At 39.1% G+C, this 18543-nt stretch overlaps 1 protein-coding gene across 1 annotated transcript; it reads left to right on the top strand.

Moving 5' to 3' along the window:
- The first annotated feature begins 715 nt into the window (after positions 1 to 715).
- Positions 716 to 12890, top strand: LOC124283310 (homeobox protein GBX-2-like). Its single transcript, XM_046719342.1, has 2 exons — positions 716 to 1206; positions 9810 to 12890. The coding sequence occupies exons 1-2, from the start codon at positions 816 to 818 to the stop codon at positions 10289 to 10291; spliced, it is 873 nt and encodes a 290-aa protein (XP_046575298.1). The 5' UTR covers positions 716 to 815; the 3' UTR covers positions 10292 to 12890.
- Positions 12891 to 18543: the final 5653 nt, after the last annotated feature.

Raw genomic sequence — 18543 nt, 5'->3', positions numbered from 1 at the left:
ATTTGAAATAAAGAGTGAAAGTTTCTGAGTGAAAAAAACCCACTATATTTGTTTTCTCGAAATACATGTACAGTATGAGCTGTTTGTGAGTTTGTATTAAATGTATTAGGTTATTAGTAATAGTTGTCGTTCTAGTCGGCGTTGTCTCACGACAATGCTCTGTCGTGTATACAAGGGGAACAAAGGTTTCGTGGGGATAGGGTAGCGATATGGGGTTCCTAACTGTAACCAAACTGTGATGGGTTGGGGACATAATCTCAGATCATAGGGGTTCTCAAAGAGGACAGTAGAGGTTGACCTATCGAGACATGATGGAAGGTTCATTCCATTTAGTCCAACGTACTGAAGTTATAAAAAAAGTATCTCTTTTGACTTTTCATCACAGCCATCATGGGTCTCGACGCGAATACAGTGGCTACGGATAACCTCAATTTTGGCAAGTCCAATTTAATTTCATCAATCATAATTACTTGCGCCTGATTGCACTGGTGTGGCTGCTTTCAAACCCGCCCGCAACAGACCAATAGAGATGGAAGCGTGCTGCGTCGACCTGTCAATTACTCTCTGACAAGAGCCAGCGCGTGACTTTCAACCAATGGGACGTCTGTGTTTGTCGTCACGTGACTGGGAGGGTTTTTCCATCTAGACATCCCTCCCGCTGTCAACTGTAACTTGACGATGATGAATAGCGGAGGGGGTACACCTCTCAATTTAGACAACACTGATACCGTCAGTTCTAAAGCCAACGATCCCAGTTGTTAGACTCTATACAAGCCTCAAGCAGGACGACCCGTTCGGGTCGAAAACAGATCGTCATGCACAGACCAATGTACAGTTCGTTTTCCATCGATGCCTTGATGGCGCCCCAACCACGGATATCACCACCACTCTACTACCCCGGGTACATGTTCATGCCGTCAGCGTCCGTCGCCCCGTCCGTCCCAGGGAATATCGGCGACCCCCGGGCTATGAGTTCTCTCACCCACGCGGTTTTCTCCCAGTCACAACTTCTTGGATCCCAAGCCCTTAACCAGCAACACAGAGAGTTTTTACTTCATCATGCGGGTAACACAATGCCAGCCTCACCCCTCCGACCTACGGCACAACCGACAGTTCCTACCCCCCGGTTCAACGGATCTACCCGCTCAGTCAGTCCGCTCAGTAGTGATGAAAACACAGAGGATATTGACGATGAAATGTTGGAAGGTAAGCGTTGAACTCGAACATGCTGTCACGTCAACTATGCATTAAATCGCAAAATAATTATTTATGCGTAGATCGTATTGAGGTAGAAATTCAGGGTATAATTTATTGATATAACAACCAAAGACGGTCGAACAAAAAATTGAATAATAACCATAAAAATGTGTATAGCGTTCTATCCCGTTAAGAGCTAAACAGGAGCCATTCAGTCAGATTACAGGAAGTTTTGACAGTTATATTCAGAGTGCAACAACATTAATATGTCTCAGCTTGTAGCTATAAGCAATGTTTCAGCTGAACGGTTGACCTAGACGTGTTATCAACATAACACCAGACCACGTCGCCATAGACAGCCACAAAACAGTTGTTATTATATGTTAATGTGTTTAACTTGTGTCCGACAGGGACAGTGTCGGAGGGCGATTAATTTATTGTTACAGGCACTTCTATATACTTTCAGAATTATAAATATAATTATTATTTTGCATCAGATAATATCTTTAAGATAGGTGACAAGCATTAATGGAGATAGTCAACGACATGGAAAACTTACAATAAACCGTTTTGATCTGTGTTATCGTTCAAACATAAACATTATTTCATACTGTATCAGGAAATTGTTGGGGAAATGTAATTTGGGAAAATATGTTATCATGGGTAGGTTGGTGTAAGTAACACAAAACTTGTAAAGGTATTACCACAATACAGCCTGGCATAGCACCCCAACTCTGTCAGCTCTGAGCTGACCAATTACCTGTCATCGCCAACCATTCACACATCCAGTATACAAACTTGCAAAGGGAAATGAGTAATCAACATTGTTGGTAAATTACCGACACAGTTCTTTGAGCCGAGGAGGAACTCTCTCAGTCGGACAAACATTTTGGCAATTAATTGTCGTGTTTCTAACCCCAATTACGTATGTAATTGACTCCTGATAGGTTTTAATGCCCCCAGAATGCCAGATGTGTGAAATCCAATCGTCAAGCTATTAACACAACAACCACATGGCCAGTAGTGCCTGTCAGTCTTCCCTGGCAGTCTTCATGGGGGGACCAGTCACCGCTGAGTGGTCCCCACAACTACACGTGACGAGGCACACATCACAGCTTCCACAACACTTCAGTCATTATTCCAGTTTCATAAAACTCACAATATATATTTTTTTCTTTAATAATTGATACATCATTTTATTAAAATATTATTCTCATGTACGAAAAGCTGCATGAGATTCACAATTTCCTTTGTAAATCATGTTAAAATTTGTGAGAAAATCTTTCAGCTTTCATTTGAAATATTAAGTGCAATTGTATTTGCCCGTAGTGTTGTTTATTGCCTTTCCACTGAAACTCCACTATCAAACCCATAAATAAAATAAAGATTTAATCAGTCCAGTGTGGCCGGAGGTATTGTCGTGGATCTATCGACAGCTATTCTCTTCAACTTTGCACGTCAAATGGCTATTATTTCCTTGTTTGTTCCATCGAACACGGCATTCGGTGACAAGGACCTCAAGTCATTCAAATAGCCGCCGTTTAGATTTTGTTAATTGTTCAATTTTCCACTGTTGTGTAGACCAAATATACCCGATTGTTGAAATGTTTAATTTTGTCAATCGGCAAGTTAGTGCTAGATTGTGGGCATCATACTGCTCAAATACATCCCTATTGTCCCTTACTTAAACCCTGTTTGTCAGTGGCTTTATTGGGTTCCCTCAAATTGGCCCCTAATCCCCAAGTCATCGCTGTCAACTAGGAGCTGAACCCTTGTCACTTGTATTTGAATATGGGCATTGACTTCTGGAACAATTACTTCTCTAAACTTTGCTTAAACTTCAAAGGCGAATACTTCTACATTGCATTTTAACATTAATGCAGTTACCTGAAAATAATTTTATTGAATCATGTCCATAGGTGAGCATATCAACCTCGAATTGTCTCATTTAAACATAAAATATTTAAAGTCCAAATTTCTATACAAAATAGTAATTCTAAATTTGATTTGATTTCATTCTAAATTGATTTTCTTGTTGCGAGATAATTTGACAATGAAATATATGCAATAACAAAGCGCAGGCTACGCTGCAACAATTACTATGCAACAACATCGGGTACTTACTTCAGCATGCACACTGAGTGGCGCTATCAACCTACCGTGCATTCTTTCCCTCACTTAATGAGTTATGCTCTCGTAGAAAATTAATTTGCATTTTCATTGGCATTTTGGATCGTTATCAATATCAAAATGGACGGAAATGGTGTTATAATGAAGATAAACAAGACACTTGTGTATGAATATTTAATCTGCATAAGCATTGTACTTGCAGTTACGTTTTCCGAGTAATCAAAGCAAATTGAATCTCCAGTTGCTGATTAAATGAAAACATTACTATCAGAAAAGACTTAAAATGTGTTGTTATTGTTTCAAAACAATATCCTATCAGGTGTGTTATTTCAGGAATCTATTCAGATTTGTTTAAAAATCCCATTAATCAAAAACATATGATTCTAACAATGAGTTTGATATTATGGTTTATTTCTTGTTTTAATTAGAAAAGTAAACAAACTAATAAATTCAAAATTAATGCAGTATGAACCAAGAGCAAACGCACTATAATGCCGCCATTACGTAGAAATGACATGCACATCTAACTTACATAACTGAGGAGTTAGTACAACACACAGCCCCAAGAAGAGACAATGTGTAACTGAGGAATTAGTACAACACACAGCCCCAAGAAGAGACACTGTAGAGCTGCACCAGGGGAAGGCCATTGTCTGCACCTGCATGTCGTTAGTGAAATTATCCACACTAAAGTGTCAATGGTTTAGTTAGTGTCATAAATAATTGTAAGATTATGCACAGTTAAGGAATATAATCTGCATGATTTCATATCACTGGTTGACAGTTCAATTGCAACTATGACAAACAAAATGACAGAGTTGAAACAATTTGAATGGATGGTAAATAGTTGATATTCAAATGTAACTGATAATTGCTTGACTGTTTTTTTTTAATCTAATAGGTGTGAACATATTATAGTGAACATTCTATGTCATCCGGAGTGGCACTTCACCACTTGTATAGTGCACGTGGTTCATGATCAAAAGTACTAGCTCTTTATTGAAAATGTTTGTAATACACATTGAACAAAATATTGTTTGATATTTAAATGATTGCACATAATTTAAAGGGTTGTAGAGGGCCTGTCATATGTTTTCATAAACCAGTTTTTTAATAACATTATGAGAGAAAAATACTTTAAAAATGTTTAATTCTCTGTGGAAATGTGTACCAGTGTCAGTCATCCTAAATAACAGAAGCCAAAGAATCATGATCTTAACTCATAGTGTTCTTCATGTTTATCATCTTGTTTATTTTTCTTTAACCTGTTTTCATACTATCCGCGTCTGACTGAGAATCTAAAAACTTAATAAGGTATGGTCTCTGTTGTAGATTTGGTTACAAAACTGAAATTGTTTTTTTTTCTGTGTGTGACCCAGAAATTCTAAACGCGAGAAAAGTAATGGTGTTTTGATGGATGAGGTTTGAAAAGACTATTTTTGCTGTCATGCCCTGTGACCTTTCAACATCATTCATAATAAATTAGGAACTGCCACTTCAAAATACAAAATCAAACGTGCTTTTTTCTTACTCCGGTTTATTTTTTCGAAACTTTTTGATATCAACGAAGCAAGAAACGTTTAACAGCTGAAACTTTAAGAATGCACACGAAACACATATTTTATTTCATAATAAAATGGCTACTTTAATTGAAATTGACACAAGTCTGGCAATCAATACAGATTAACTACTTCCTGTGCGGGAGAGAGTGTCTGTCGAGTTATCGTCAGTTGTTCGTTCTCTTTATGAGATCCACCAGTAATAAACTACGAATATGAAACAGTTATTTTACAGTTTTCTTTCCACAGCTCATCGTGAATATCCTAACGCTTGTGTAAAAATCACGACCCGTAAACCCCGGCTAATTGCAAGTAGATTTTAAATACTTCAATATGTAACTTATTGAGGTCTAGTCCTATTTAAAAAACACGTTTCCACACTCGATGCACATCTTAATTACTAATTTCAACGTATTGCCTCAGAGTGTTGCACAGGTGCCAGATTATATTACCTGGTGCAGACTGTATAACTGAGAGAGTAGATCTAGTAATTGCTAAATTTTAAAACATTGTTTAACATAATTTTAACATAATTGTCCACAATAAATGTGTGTGACTGTCTGTCTGTGTGTATGTTCCTGGGTGTTGTAAGGGAAATCCTTTGGGCATTTATATCTATGACTAATTAACAAATGTATGAATTATTATTAGTATTTATACAACTGTGCATCGAGCTATTAGTAAGTGAATAGAACTAATTATGTGTTTAAATAAACCGTTTGTGAACCAATGATTGATCGTGACCACGCACGTGCAATCGGACACCTTGTTTCTATCATTAGAGTAACATGTAAATATGATTATGGATTAGAAAATTATTGGAACAAAATTATTCCTAACAGGTTTCAGTATTAGATTGAGGTACTGACGTAACGAATAAACATGCATTGCAAATTCTGCATCCAGTACATTTAAGCGTTGTAAAGTGAGAATCCGTATTTGAAACAAGAAACACGACTTACGTAGGTGTAAACATGAATCAGCAATTGTCTTGCAATGGAACTTCGGTAATTATATCATAAACAGTGACAACAAATGATTTTAACCGTTTTGTCCTAAAATAGACGATTCTGGATAACTAACGTGAATATACCTTCACCATAGAGTACCGCGTTATATGTATTGATAGCATTGATTGAATGTGAAGTGTTCTATATTCATATGTTCAATTGACATAAACCACAACACTATACACACTCAGTGTTCGCAATAAGACTCCATATGTTCTAACGTTGTATCGTCCTGGGCCGTCAGACACCGACCAAACACTTCTATCCTCAGTAATAAAAAACAGTTCAGCTTTTGAAAGGAGGTTCTATTGAGAGGGTTTTATCACCGAAGGTGTTAGATTGTAAACACCCGGCAGATTGAGATGGAAATGAGAAACATTTCTCACTGTCGTGGTAATGGTATTAAAACTTACCGACATTATAAAGTGCCTCTCTTCCTGCCCGTTAACCCTTTATGTACCACCCCATCAATAAGGTGGGGATTAAGCTGAATGGGGAACTCATAGGCCACGAGTATGTGATGTGGTTGGCAAAAGATCGAGTTAGATGGAGTTCTCACTGTACCTTTACTCAGCTTGGTCCAGAGCTATAGGGAATATCGGGTGGGGAACATGGGTAGGTTAATCAGGGTGGGATGGGGTTTGTGTATGATGGGTGGTGTAGGGTGGATTGTTGTTGGGCAGGGTAGGCTGGGCTTCTTACTCTGAACAGTCATTCTGCTTCATGATATATACCTGATGACAGGTTACACTGAGAGGGAGTGCAAGCAAGGCTCCGGGAGTCAGCGCTGCAGTAGCTATAGCGGGTTTCTTCAATTAAATCCTTTATATGAATTTAAGAGTCCTTGGAATGAAAGTAATCATTGAGTGAATGACTGAGAATGATTTTCGGCTGCTGTTAGCAATATTTTAGCAATATTGTGGTGGATGACACCATATATGCGCTTCAGACATTGTACCCATGTGGGGAATCGAACCCGACCTTCTCATGAGTGATTGCTTAATTGCGTCGTTTGGCTTCCCCATATAGTCCTAAAAGTAATACATATATATAGTTTCAGGAGTTGTGATGTCGATGGTGTGTTTGTTCCAGTTGTGTTTCAGACATATCAGAGTTTATTGGGTGTTTGGCATACTGGTCACTGGTTTACCGCCCTCCATGTCAGTATGAGCGTATGTGTGAACATTAGATGGTGCATATTACGTCATCTACATCATCTCAGTTAATGTCGTTCATGTTGTCGTCTTTAAGTTCTTGACAGATTTATGACCTTCGAGCCGCTACAACAATTCGTTTGGGGTTATATGCAGACAATTCTACTTTGTTAAATCACCACATTACCCCTATTGTGCCATTTACTCTGCAAAGCCCTTTCAGACTTAACCCATTTTCTGTTTTGGGTGATCGTATCGTAATCAGTGTTGACAAGCATGGCCACGCCCCATCAGTGGTAGGAACGTAACGTGACATGTATATTAGGCCCGATAATCTGTCAATCACAACGCACCGTGTCCAGTAGCCCGGTGACATATGGTACCTGTCTATTGTCCTGTACCATATTGTCCAGTGTCCTGTATGGGAGTCACCGCCTGGTCCTACAGTCACTGACATACGATTACCTTTACAACTACTATTACATACATAATGTCATTAGGAACCTTGTGGTGTCATTAAGCGGGGGAGTGGTTAATGGGATCTGGAGTACCCATGATAATGACTAAATGAGCCGATATAAGGAGATGTCAGATTTTGTAGGGTACATCGGTGTTAGTCGCTGACCGCTCCTTTTCTGTTTTAAAAGGGCAGAATCTGTTCATGCAGGCCAGGTCTTTGTTACGCAGTGAAACTTACGGCAGTCGTATCACTACAGTCGCTTTGTGCAACAGAGCCCAGGCCAATTGTAGGTTGGTTTTGAGTGACGATGTTGCGTTTCCTTGGTTACAACCATTTAGTTCTTCAAACGAAAAAAAAGAGACTAAAAATAGACCACTGATTGTGGTAGTAATATGTGTTGAGTGAGTGAGTGAGTATGTTTTCTCAAGGCGGGTAAAACCAGACGTAGGTTTCGAACCGGACCTTTAACATCTTGTCCATCTGGCTACCAGAACACTCTAATGTGTGTTGACCTGTCGGGCACCTTCTTCGTCCATAACAATATATTTGTTCACGACACAGGACACTGTGAGAACTAGTGGAGTGCGTGAGTTGAGCTTAACGCCGATGTGAACTGTATTCCCGTTAAGCGACGGCATGTCAGCTCGAAGTGGGAGGAGGTAATGCAGGTGTCAGATGTGTACCACTTGGTGAAATCCATGTGCCAGGTTATTGTTCTGTAACACCAAGAAACATAGAAATATAGGGCTTGAGCCGGGATTCAAACCCATAATCAGAGTTTTCTAGCGTGCCCAAGGGAAGCAACTCTGTACAGTGAAATACGACGCCATTGGCGACTCTGTCACTAGTGTCCCTCCCAGTTGCTGGAACTCCTAGTGTATCGCATATGGCAGCTCTGCAAGGAAATCAATCATAACGAACAGTTCTATGCGGTCGTTGCGTTATGCAGACTGCATAACATAGTTAGCGCTTTGTACAACCCCCCTTCCCCACCCCTCCCATATCGAGTCAGACTTTCACTGATCCCAATGTGTGTCCAGTTATATTTATCTTTCTTTACTCTACACATACGCCAAGTATTGATAACTGGGAAATCCACAACATAATTTCGATCCATCTACAAAATGGCAGTTACGTCAGTAATATTGTAAATGTCTCGTGGACCCAATCTGATATGCCGAAAGAATGTGCTATGTGCAATAGATCAATTTAATTTAATGTCACTTATCTTCGTATTATTGATCCTGATATGACCTTTCACCTAATTGATTCTCCTGTTCCTGTTTTCCGACATTTCTGAAATCAGTGGGTTAGAGAAGTTGGTTTGTGCCACCCAAGTTGTACTTGCCCAAGAATTCTGATCCGATATTTGACACAAAAAACATATGTTATATTGCTCAGTATTGATCAATCATTGCCTCAATCTGTGTGGTGGGATATTCTGGTGGTGGTTTGAAAACCAACATTGACATAACCTTGAACCATTGCCCTTATGTTACCCTTAACTCAAATGAACAGAGTGAAAATGGTCCCAAAAGTAATTGTAGTTAATTATTGTCAGGTAGTGATATTCTCATTATACGAACAGTTATTCAAGTATGAGTGTATAATTATTCTATGTTCAATATGCCTGATGTGTAATTTCTGTTGTTGTTTTTTAATCTTTACTAAAAAAAATAATTTATGTATTTGAAAATATTCAATAAAGTTCAGGTGAGCTACAGGATATAATTTGCGTATCTTCACGTACTTCCGACATCATGGTTATGTAATCGAAATCCTATGCATATGTACACACGGATAACCACTTAGGACCTATAGTCCAAGGAGGACTATAATCAATGCTTAACCTGGACACTTTTAGAAATGACGACAAACAATGGTACCAATATAAGCAGAATCCTTTGTTCGATTCCGACTATATCATGACATTGTGTTTATGACGATACCACGTGTTCTTGAAAAGGCGAGCGAATTTTGCTCCACCGGCGCATCTGCACGCGCACGCGCACACTCTCACACACACGAAAAAAAAATCACCTTTGGTTTTGCTAACACCTGGTGTTATCAATGTTTTTAAGCGATCCATCCTGTACTTTTGCCTTTAAATCTGTTTCGGCATATAATCGAGATTGAATACTCTATATAGGGATGGGCGTTTTAAATTGTTAGGGCATTTTTCTTTTATCATAGTCTTGATGTAATAAGGTGATTCACGTCGATCGATTTAAAAAAAAAATACATGATGTTTTTGGCATAAACATATGTTTTTAATTCCCTGATTGTGCTTCTTTATCAGATGCGGATACGTCGATGAACCACACAAGTGAGGGGGAGAGTATTTCGGAAACAGCCGACAGCGACAGGACAGGTATCGACGGAGGTGGCAATTTGGACGGCGTTTCCGGGAAAACATTTGACGATTCCAATGGCGATATAGGCACTTCCGGTGGGAAGACAAGGCGGAGAAGGACTGCATTCACGAGCGAACAGTTGTTAGAGTTGGAAAAAGAGTTCCATAGCAAGAAATATTTGTCATTAACTGAGCGATCTCAAATTGCACACAACTTAAAACTCAGTGAAGTGCAAGTGAAAATCTGGTTTCAAAACCGTCGTGCAAAATGGAAACGTGTAAAAGCTGGATTAGTACACGCCCGGGCCGGGAGTACAAACGATCAACAAAACAAACCCAAGATCGTAGTGCCTATTCCAGTGCATGTGAACAGAATTGCAATACGATCTCAACACCAGCAGATCGAGAAAACAAGACCCGTACCCTAGCGAGCCTAGTCGTGTTGATAAACAGGGTTTGAAATTGACTCGCAAAATCAAAATTGTAGCCAGGGTTTCAAAGAGACGGACCTTTGATGCCGTTCCTGTATTAGAACGTTGGCTGGTGTTTTTTATACAAGCACAGGAAAGTATGTTATGAGAGGACAATGTTTACCCTTTTTCCCTTTCTAATCCTTTTGGTATGTTCCGTATCAAACAACGGAAGATTCCATTCGATATTTTAGGGGTTAAAGAGCACAGGACATGAACTAAGTGAAAAAATAAACGCTCTTTGTTCGTTGAACAGAGAGGGCCTGTTTCTTTATTCTAAAGGAGGGACCAAATTGTTTATTTCCTAGAACGAGTTTTCAAAACTCTGTGTATGTAGTTTATTGTATTTATGCTACCTCTCGCAGGAACTGACAGAGAAACAGAAAGTACACAAATATTGTGTGAGTTACGCAACTCGCTCGAGTTCCCCCTGATTACTCGTTCCGTAGTGTTTCTAGAAAGGCACATGGCAGTGAGGAAACTACACAAAATACAAAGGTATGATCTCTTTGGGACTACTTTGCAATGATTGTGCAATTACACCAACGTCTTTCAGTGTCAGCGCCGAGAAGCGCTCGTATACTCATTACAGAGCTGAGCTGTTAAAGACATCAAGAATTCAGTTTGATGAAATTGGCCCCACACTTTAAGTCTCTCATAGAACATACCTGTATCATAATTTTAAACACTAAAAAAGTCCCAAATTCAAATTTGTATCAATGTACATATTATTTATTTGAGGTGTAAAAATACCGATTATATATGCTAAACGTTCGTCCAAGTAGCAATTAATACTTTCTACACAACCCACCCACCAAGAGGCTAGGCACCACTCCAAACAATTCATTGCAACTATTTACCCTTCTAATCATCACCGGCTCTATGTTTGTCTGTCTTTCACACCTTTCACAAAATTCTGGCGTATATTACATGGTTATAAAAAAAGACACGGCGGCAGTGTTTAATTCCAAAACATAAAAACGGAGTCTCAAACACATGGTATATCACTCTCAAAATGACAAAAAAGATTTGATATTTGTAAACTATGCACACAAGTTTACACAGCTGTCGTGGGAAACTCCTTAGGGGGTTAAATCGCTGAGGTAAAACTGCATTATTAATTTATACAAACAAATATTAGTTGAGAAAAACTGTTTGTTATGTTATTAATCTTTAACACATATTTTACACGAAATTCAAATGCACATTTTAAGATTTATTTCAGTGGTTTGAAATTTAAGTTATATCATGTCTTTTGAAATGTGGGATATCAACGAAAGTATTATTATTCTAGGTGGAGGTTTCTAACATGAAATAACTCAAAGAAACTATTGTTATTTCTTCTTTTCGTATTTCAATTACGTCATAATGATTGGTAGATTTTTTCCTGATATTACACTTAAGTGACAATGTTCACTTTGTTTTCCAAATAGATATAGCGTATAGTGAAATACAGATGCTATTCAAAGTCAGTAATGAATTCAAATATATAAAGTAAGTCTCATAATGATACGATTTATAAGATGAAAATATTATCTTTTAAATGAAATATTTCAAAAACGTCAAACGTATTTGTAGACAGAAGCCCTATGAAATTCTATGAAAGTCCATATTTACGAAAAGTCTATACCCATGACAGAAATAGTTGACAGGTTATTCTGATACATGTCACGATTGTTTTCATTAGTAATACGTCAGCTCTGTATTAGATTATAGTTCAAGTTCTTTATTTCAATTCACATTTGTGGTTGTTTGGTGGGTTCACAATATGATGTACTGCCGTGAAACAAGACATATTTCAATAGCCTAAACACATTAATAATTGGATTAAGAAGTTACATTTTGTTTATGATGTGGTAAACACACTTTCATAAACTTAAAATAACATTTTGGCGTGGATTATTCATCAACTGGACATATTTCACCATACTAGGGGGTCAATAATAATAGGCTGATAAATAACGTTTACGATATTTGACGAAGAGTGGGCATACAAATAAACACATGGAATAGTATATATTGGTGCAAATGCCATGATGTAAGTATACAATGTATACTTACAACATGATAAGGCTGTATAAATGATATTAAGATGGTTTTAAAGATGTATTTAGATGCATTACATTGTTAAACGATGCACCACAAACCTGACGAAACCAGCCATATATGTTGTTATACTGAGACACGTGCATGGTTTAAACAACGTCATTGACATTGACATACGTCAGTTTAGCCAAGCCATTGTGGCTTGTGGAAGGTGAGCGAGACAAGGGCATGTGTGGGTCGGTGTTGTCACGAGGGTAGCAGCCGATAGACAAGGGGGGAGGGTGGGGGGAATAATTAATGCTGCCTCAGGCTACACTACAGCAAATTGAGAAAATGTCTAGTATGACGGGAAATAACATGTTATTTACATGAAATTTACACCTTGCGTGACGGCCCATTTTGAAATATACACGGCCACACGTGCTGGAAGCGAGATTCTTTGTACACGCGCAATGTTTTTTCTCTAGCATTCCATTAAAATTCAATGAGAAATAAATCTAAATTTATAATTTGTGAATGTCTTCTTGTTTTTTCCCTCTACTTTATGGATTCGTGTGCGGGTATTTTCACCTTTTCTTTCTCTACATCTGCTGTGTGTCGGATCTGAAAGAAACAATTTATTCGACCCCCGACTCGGGGACAACGTGGCTGCCGGGTCGACTGTGACTGGGGTATTGTGCATGGCGAGAAGCAATCGCTAACTCATATCGTTCATACTGACTGGGCGCACAGGAGTTTTTACACAAGATCAAATGTCAAAGGTCAACTGTATAGTCCCAATATTCATACATATAAGGTTCTCTGGTATCTGGAATTCGGTTCAAGCTTAATAATAATCCATGTGAAAATATTTTTTATTAGAAATACATTTCGTTGGCCATAAAAAATATAGTTCTAAATGAACTAGAAATTATGTTTTACGATGACACAGAAAATGTTTTATTTTATAGAGCAGTTACTGGTGGTAATATACAATATAAACAAGCAATTACAGTTAATATAAACATGAGCTGCAGTGTGTATATATGTTGAATTGCGGACAAAATTGTATCCGTGTTTCAGCTAGATCTCTGAAAGAAATAACTTGTATCCCAGATGTATTAGAAGACAACTGTACAAATATATAGCGCTGCGTATGTAGGTAGTATAGACACGATAGCTGGTTATCTATTTCTGTGAGCTAACACGTTCTGTGATGACTATTCATTTTTATCGCATTCAGGTCGGATTTTTTCCCTTCGAGAAATACAAACCTGAATATAACTCTGATTAAATGAATAATCTAAAGCACTAGAGTTTAACAAAAACCACTTCACGGAACTATTTTCCTAGGCCGTGCTGAAAGGTACGCTTACAGATTTACTAAGCCCTCTTATACCAGATGAAAGATGGGATTTCTATGAATGAGATTCAAAATCCCAGTTTCTTTTTTAATGTGTTTTATTGCCAGTTTGGAAATGGTAACATTTTACAGAGTGGCCCAACGGCCGTCGTCGTCTTGCCTCGTGTAAATGGCCCCTCGGCCTCGCTCCCACCCTCGGGATTATTACTAAATTAGCCTTGAGTGTCGAGACGGCAATAAACTCGGGCGTAAATGAACTGGGGCGCAAAATTTGATCACAAAAGATTTGTAACACATACAGACAGTGAACGATCCGGGGTCGGGCTTTTAAATAGACACAAAGGTTATGAAATGAAAGATAGGTGGCGTTAAAGGGCAACAGAAGGACTTTGCAGCGTTTCCGTCGAGTCTTTCAAACCGAGATACAAGCCAAAGGGAACGGATGTTTATGGATATGAAAAAAATGTTAGATTCGGTTTGGTGATTTCCCCTCAACCCGAGCAATGTTTTTCTTATTTTGGACTGAGGAGAATATTTAATCTTTAACTTCTACTGGTTCGTGACCTCTTCATAGATGATGAATATAAAAAAATGAAAGCACACTTCAAGACTATTCACACTACGTACACGACTCAAGTGTATTTCTGTAGCATTGGATTGACCCAAGTTATTGTGTGCTATTTATTGGAATCCTTTGTTATCAAGATGGAGCCATATTATCACAGTTTTCTGAAATATAATTATCCTGTTCAAAGTCATGTTAGGTGCAAGTCTGACGATCTCACACTGGTTGAAGTGTACAACCATATTCATTTTTCCAGACATATTTCTCCCCTTTTGATAGAAATATCTTTAATATTTCTGTGATGCACAAAACTGATTCTCATTATATGTCAAACATATATTAAATAGATTATTCCTATCAAAATTAGTGTAATCTATTTATCCCTTTCGTTCTCTGTTATGTACAGTTTACATATCTGTGTCACTTTATGTTTCATATTTAAATTATTGATAAATGAACAGAACCTAATGAAAGGTTTATTAGTTTATATTGCCAAATACAACAGGACAGCTCAAGTACAAGATCCTTTCATTATTTGAATATCAAGACTTTGTGGTCAATTGGATTTACACATCTGGCTTAATCTATATTTATAATCTTAATCCATATCAACTACTGGTGCAACAATTTGGCATCTAAAAAGTGGGAATTACTTGTTGCAAAATGAAAGTAAATATCATAAACATGGGTGTTCAACTGTTTGAGTAAGCATTATTGTTGGAATAGTTCTGTTTACTGAATGCACATTTGAACATGCTTAAAGATTATTAGTAAGTTATTTCGTAGATAGTATGACTAAAATAGGGAAATAATTGAGTGAATAAACGTTTTGAAGTGATTTTCTATTTTTAATTTTCATTTAGACACATAAAACCGATAACGTGGATCAGAACACATATTGAATATATGTTCTTTCAAACAAGCCTTCAACATATGATAAAACGACTGATCAAATAACCAAGCATTAATAAAACCGCCTGTCCTGCCAAAACTGACATCAGATGTTCAACATCCTAATGTTTTCATAAGAATGATCACAGGCAAGCATGTTTAGAAAGAATTTTATAAAGAAATTGACGTTTTTACACAAAACTTCAAAATCAACGAAGTGGATGCTGTGAAGATATTACTGTCAATGTCCCTCCTCCTTTCTGACACGACCCCTATATTCAGTTACATGTATAACGCATTATATAAAGTGCTAAAATGATCAAATAGGACTACTACTACTACTACTACTACTACTACTACTACTACTACTACTACTACCATTAAAAATACTGCTGCTGCTACTGCTACTTCTATCCCGTTTCCACCCACCCTGCGCCTCAATACCCCCTTATGTAAACCACGCCTCAACTCCCACCACCCCACCTCTCACATACATTCTCCGCCTGGACCTGCGCAAATTCCTCTCGATTTACACCCCCCACTCCACATGTACACTCCAACCTGTACCCCCACACCCCATATGTACACACCCCACCCCACATGTACACCCCCACCTGTATCCTCACCCCACATGTACACTCCCACCTGTATACCCCCACACCATATGTACACACCCCACCCCACATGTACACCCCCACCTGTATCCTCACCCCACATGTACACTCCCACCTGTATCCCCCACACCATATGTACATTCCCCCCACATGTACATTCCAACTGTATCCACACCCCACATGTACACCCCACCTATACCCCCACCCACATGTACATTCCCCACCCACATGTACACTCCCACCTGTACCCCCACCCCACATGTACATTCCCCACCCACATGTACACCCCCACCTGTATCCTCACCCCACATGTACATTCCCACCTGTACCCCCATCCCATATGTACATTCCCCACCCATATGTACATCCCCACCTGTGCCCCACATCTACATCCCTCACTGTAACTTCCACCCCACATGTACATCCCCAACCCCATATGTACATCCCCAACATGTACCCACCCCACATGTACATCCCTCACCTGTACCCCCACCCCACATGTACATCCACCACCCCACACATACATCCCCAAGCTGTACCCCCCACCCCACATGTACATCCACCACCTGTACCCCAACCCCACCCCATATATATATACATCCCCCCACCTGTACCCCACCCCACATGTACATCCCCCACCTGTACCCCCACCCCACATGTACATCCACAACCTATAACCCCACACCACATGTACATCCCCAACAAGTACCCACCCCACATGTACATCCCCTACCTGTACCCCCACCCCACATGTACATCCACCAGCCCACACGTATATCCACCACCTATAACCCCACCCCCATATGTACATCCCCACCTGTACCCCCACCCCACATGTACATCCACCACCCCACACGTACATCCCCAAGCTGTACCTCACCCCACATGTGTACACCCCCCCCCCACGTACCCATCCACCACCCCACACGTACATCCCCAAGCTGTACCCTCACCCCACATGCACATCGCCCACCTGTACCCCCACCCCACATGTACATCCACCACCCCACATGTATATATCCACCACCTATAACCCCACCCCATAAGTACATCCCCAACATGTACCCACCCCACATGTACATCCCCACCCCACATGTACATCCACCAACCCACACGTACATCCCCAAGCTGTACCCCTCACCCCACATGTACATCCCTCACCTGTACCCCACACCACACATATACATCCACACACACACACCCCACCCCCACACCCACATGTACATCCCCACATATACATTCCCCAGCCCGACCAGCCGACATGAAAACATTACCTTCAACATTGAGATGATGAAAAAGTGTTCTCAGAACGCCCCTAGTGACGGAGAATGCATCCAACCAGACATGCTCTGTAAATAATTAAAATATTTACGTCTTAGTAAAACCTCTTGGGCATTACCTTTGAAATATGGTCATATGAAAGGGACAAACAACCCGTATTCCCCTGACAATAGCATTAGATGCATCAACACCTCCAAGGTATGCCCAGCCATATGTCCAACAAGAAGCACGTAGTGACGTTCGGTTCACGACAGACACCCGGATGTCCGGCAAACGTGGTGGCATGATGGGGTCATTTAGGCTAGACCCATACATATAAGATTTCTTCACTCTGCGGTTTGCGGAAACACTTATTTTTGGGGTACAACTGCATAATTTGGACCGGATCAAAACAAAGCTTCTCCAACCTGATAACAGGGTAACAATGATAAACAAGATAACTCGATAACAGGGTAACAATGATAAACACGATAACAAACAAGACTCTATAACAGGGTATCAATGATAAACAAGTTAACTCGATAACAGGGTAACAATGATAAACAAGATAACTCGATAACAGGGTAACAATGATAAACAAGATAACTCGATAACAGGGTAACAATGATAAACAAGATAACTCGATAATAGGGTAACAATGATAAACAAGATAACTCGATAACAGGGTAACAATGATAAACAAGATAACTCGATAACAGGGTAACAATGATAAACAAGATAACTCGATAACAGGGTAACAATGATAAACAAGATAACTCGATAACAGGGTAACAATGATAAACAAGATAACTCGATAACAGGGTAACAATGATAAACAAGATAACTCGATAACAGGGTAACAATGATAAACAAGATAACTCGATAATAGGGTAACAATGATAAACAAGATAACTAAACAAGATAACAGGGTAACAATGATAAACAAGATAACTCGATAACAGGGTAACAATGATAAACAAAACAAGACAAGATAACTCGATAACAGGGGTAACAATGATAAACAGATAACATAACGTAACAATGACAAAACAAGATAACTCGATAACAGGGTAACAATGATAAACAAGATAACTCGATAACAGGGTAACAATGATAAACAAGAAAACTCGATAACAGGGTAGCAATGATAAACAAGATAACTCGATAACAGGGTAACAATGATAAACAAGATAACTCGATAACAGGGTAGCAATGATAAACAAGATAACTCGATAACAGGGTAACAATGATAAACAAGTTAACTCGATAACAGGGTAGCAATGATAAACAAGATAACTCGATAACAGGGTAGCAATGATAAACAAGATAACTCGATAACAGGGTAGCAATGATAAACAAGATAACTCGATAACAGGGTAACAATGATAAACAAGATAACTCGATAATAGGGTAACAATGACAAAACAAGTTAACTCGATAACAGGGTAACAATGATAAACAAGAAAACTCGATAACAGGGTAGCAATGATAA

This window comes from Haliotis rubra, unplaced genomic scaffold (assembly GCF_003918875.1).
Source record: "Haliotis rubra isolate DU_JTF1 unplaced genomic scaffold, ASM391887v1 Scf313, whole genome shotgun sequence".
NCBI classification, from domain to species: Eukaryota; Metazoa; Mollusca; class Gastropoda; order Lepetellida; family Haliotidae; genus Haliotis; species Haliotis rubra.
Note: the sequence above shows the minus strand (reverse complement) of the source record. Positions and strands in the feature narration are given on the sequence as shown.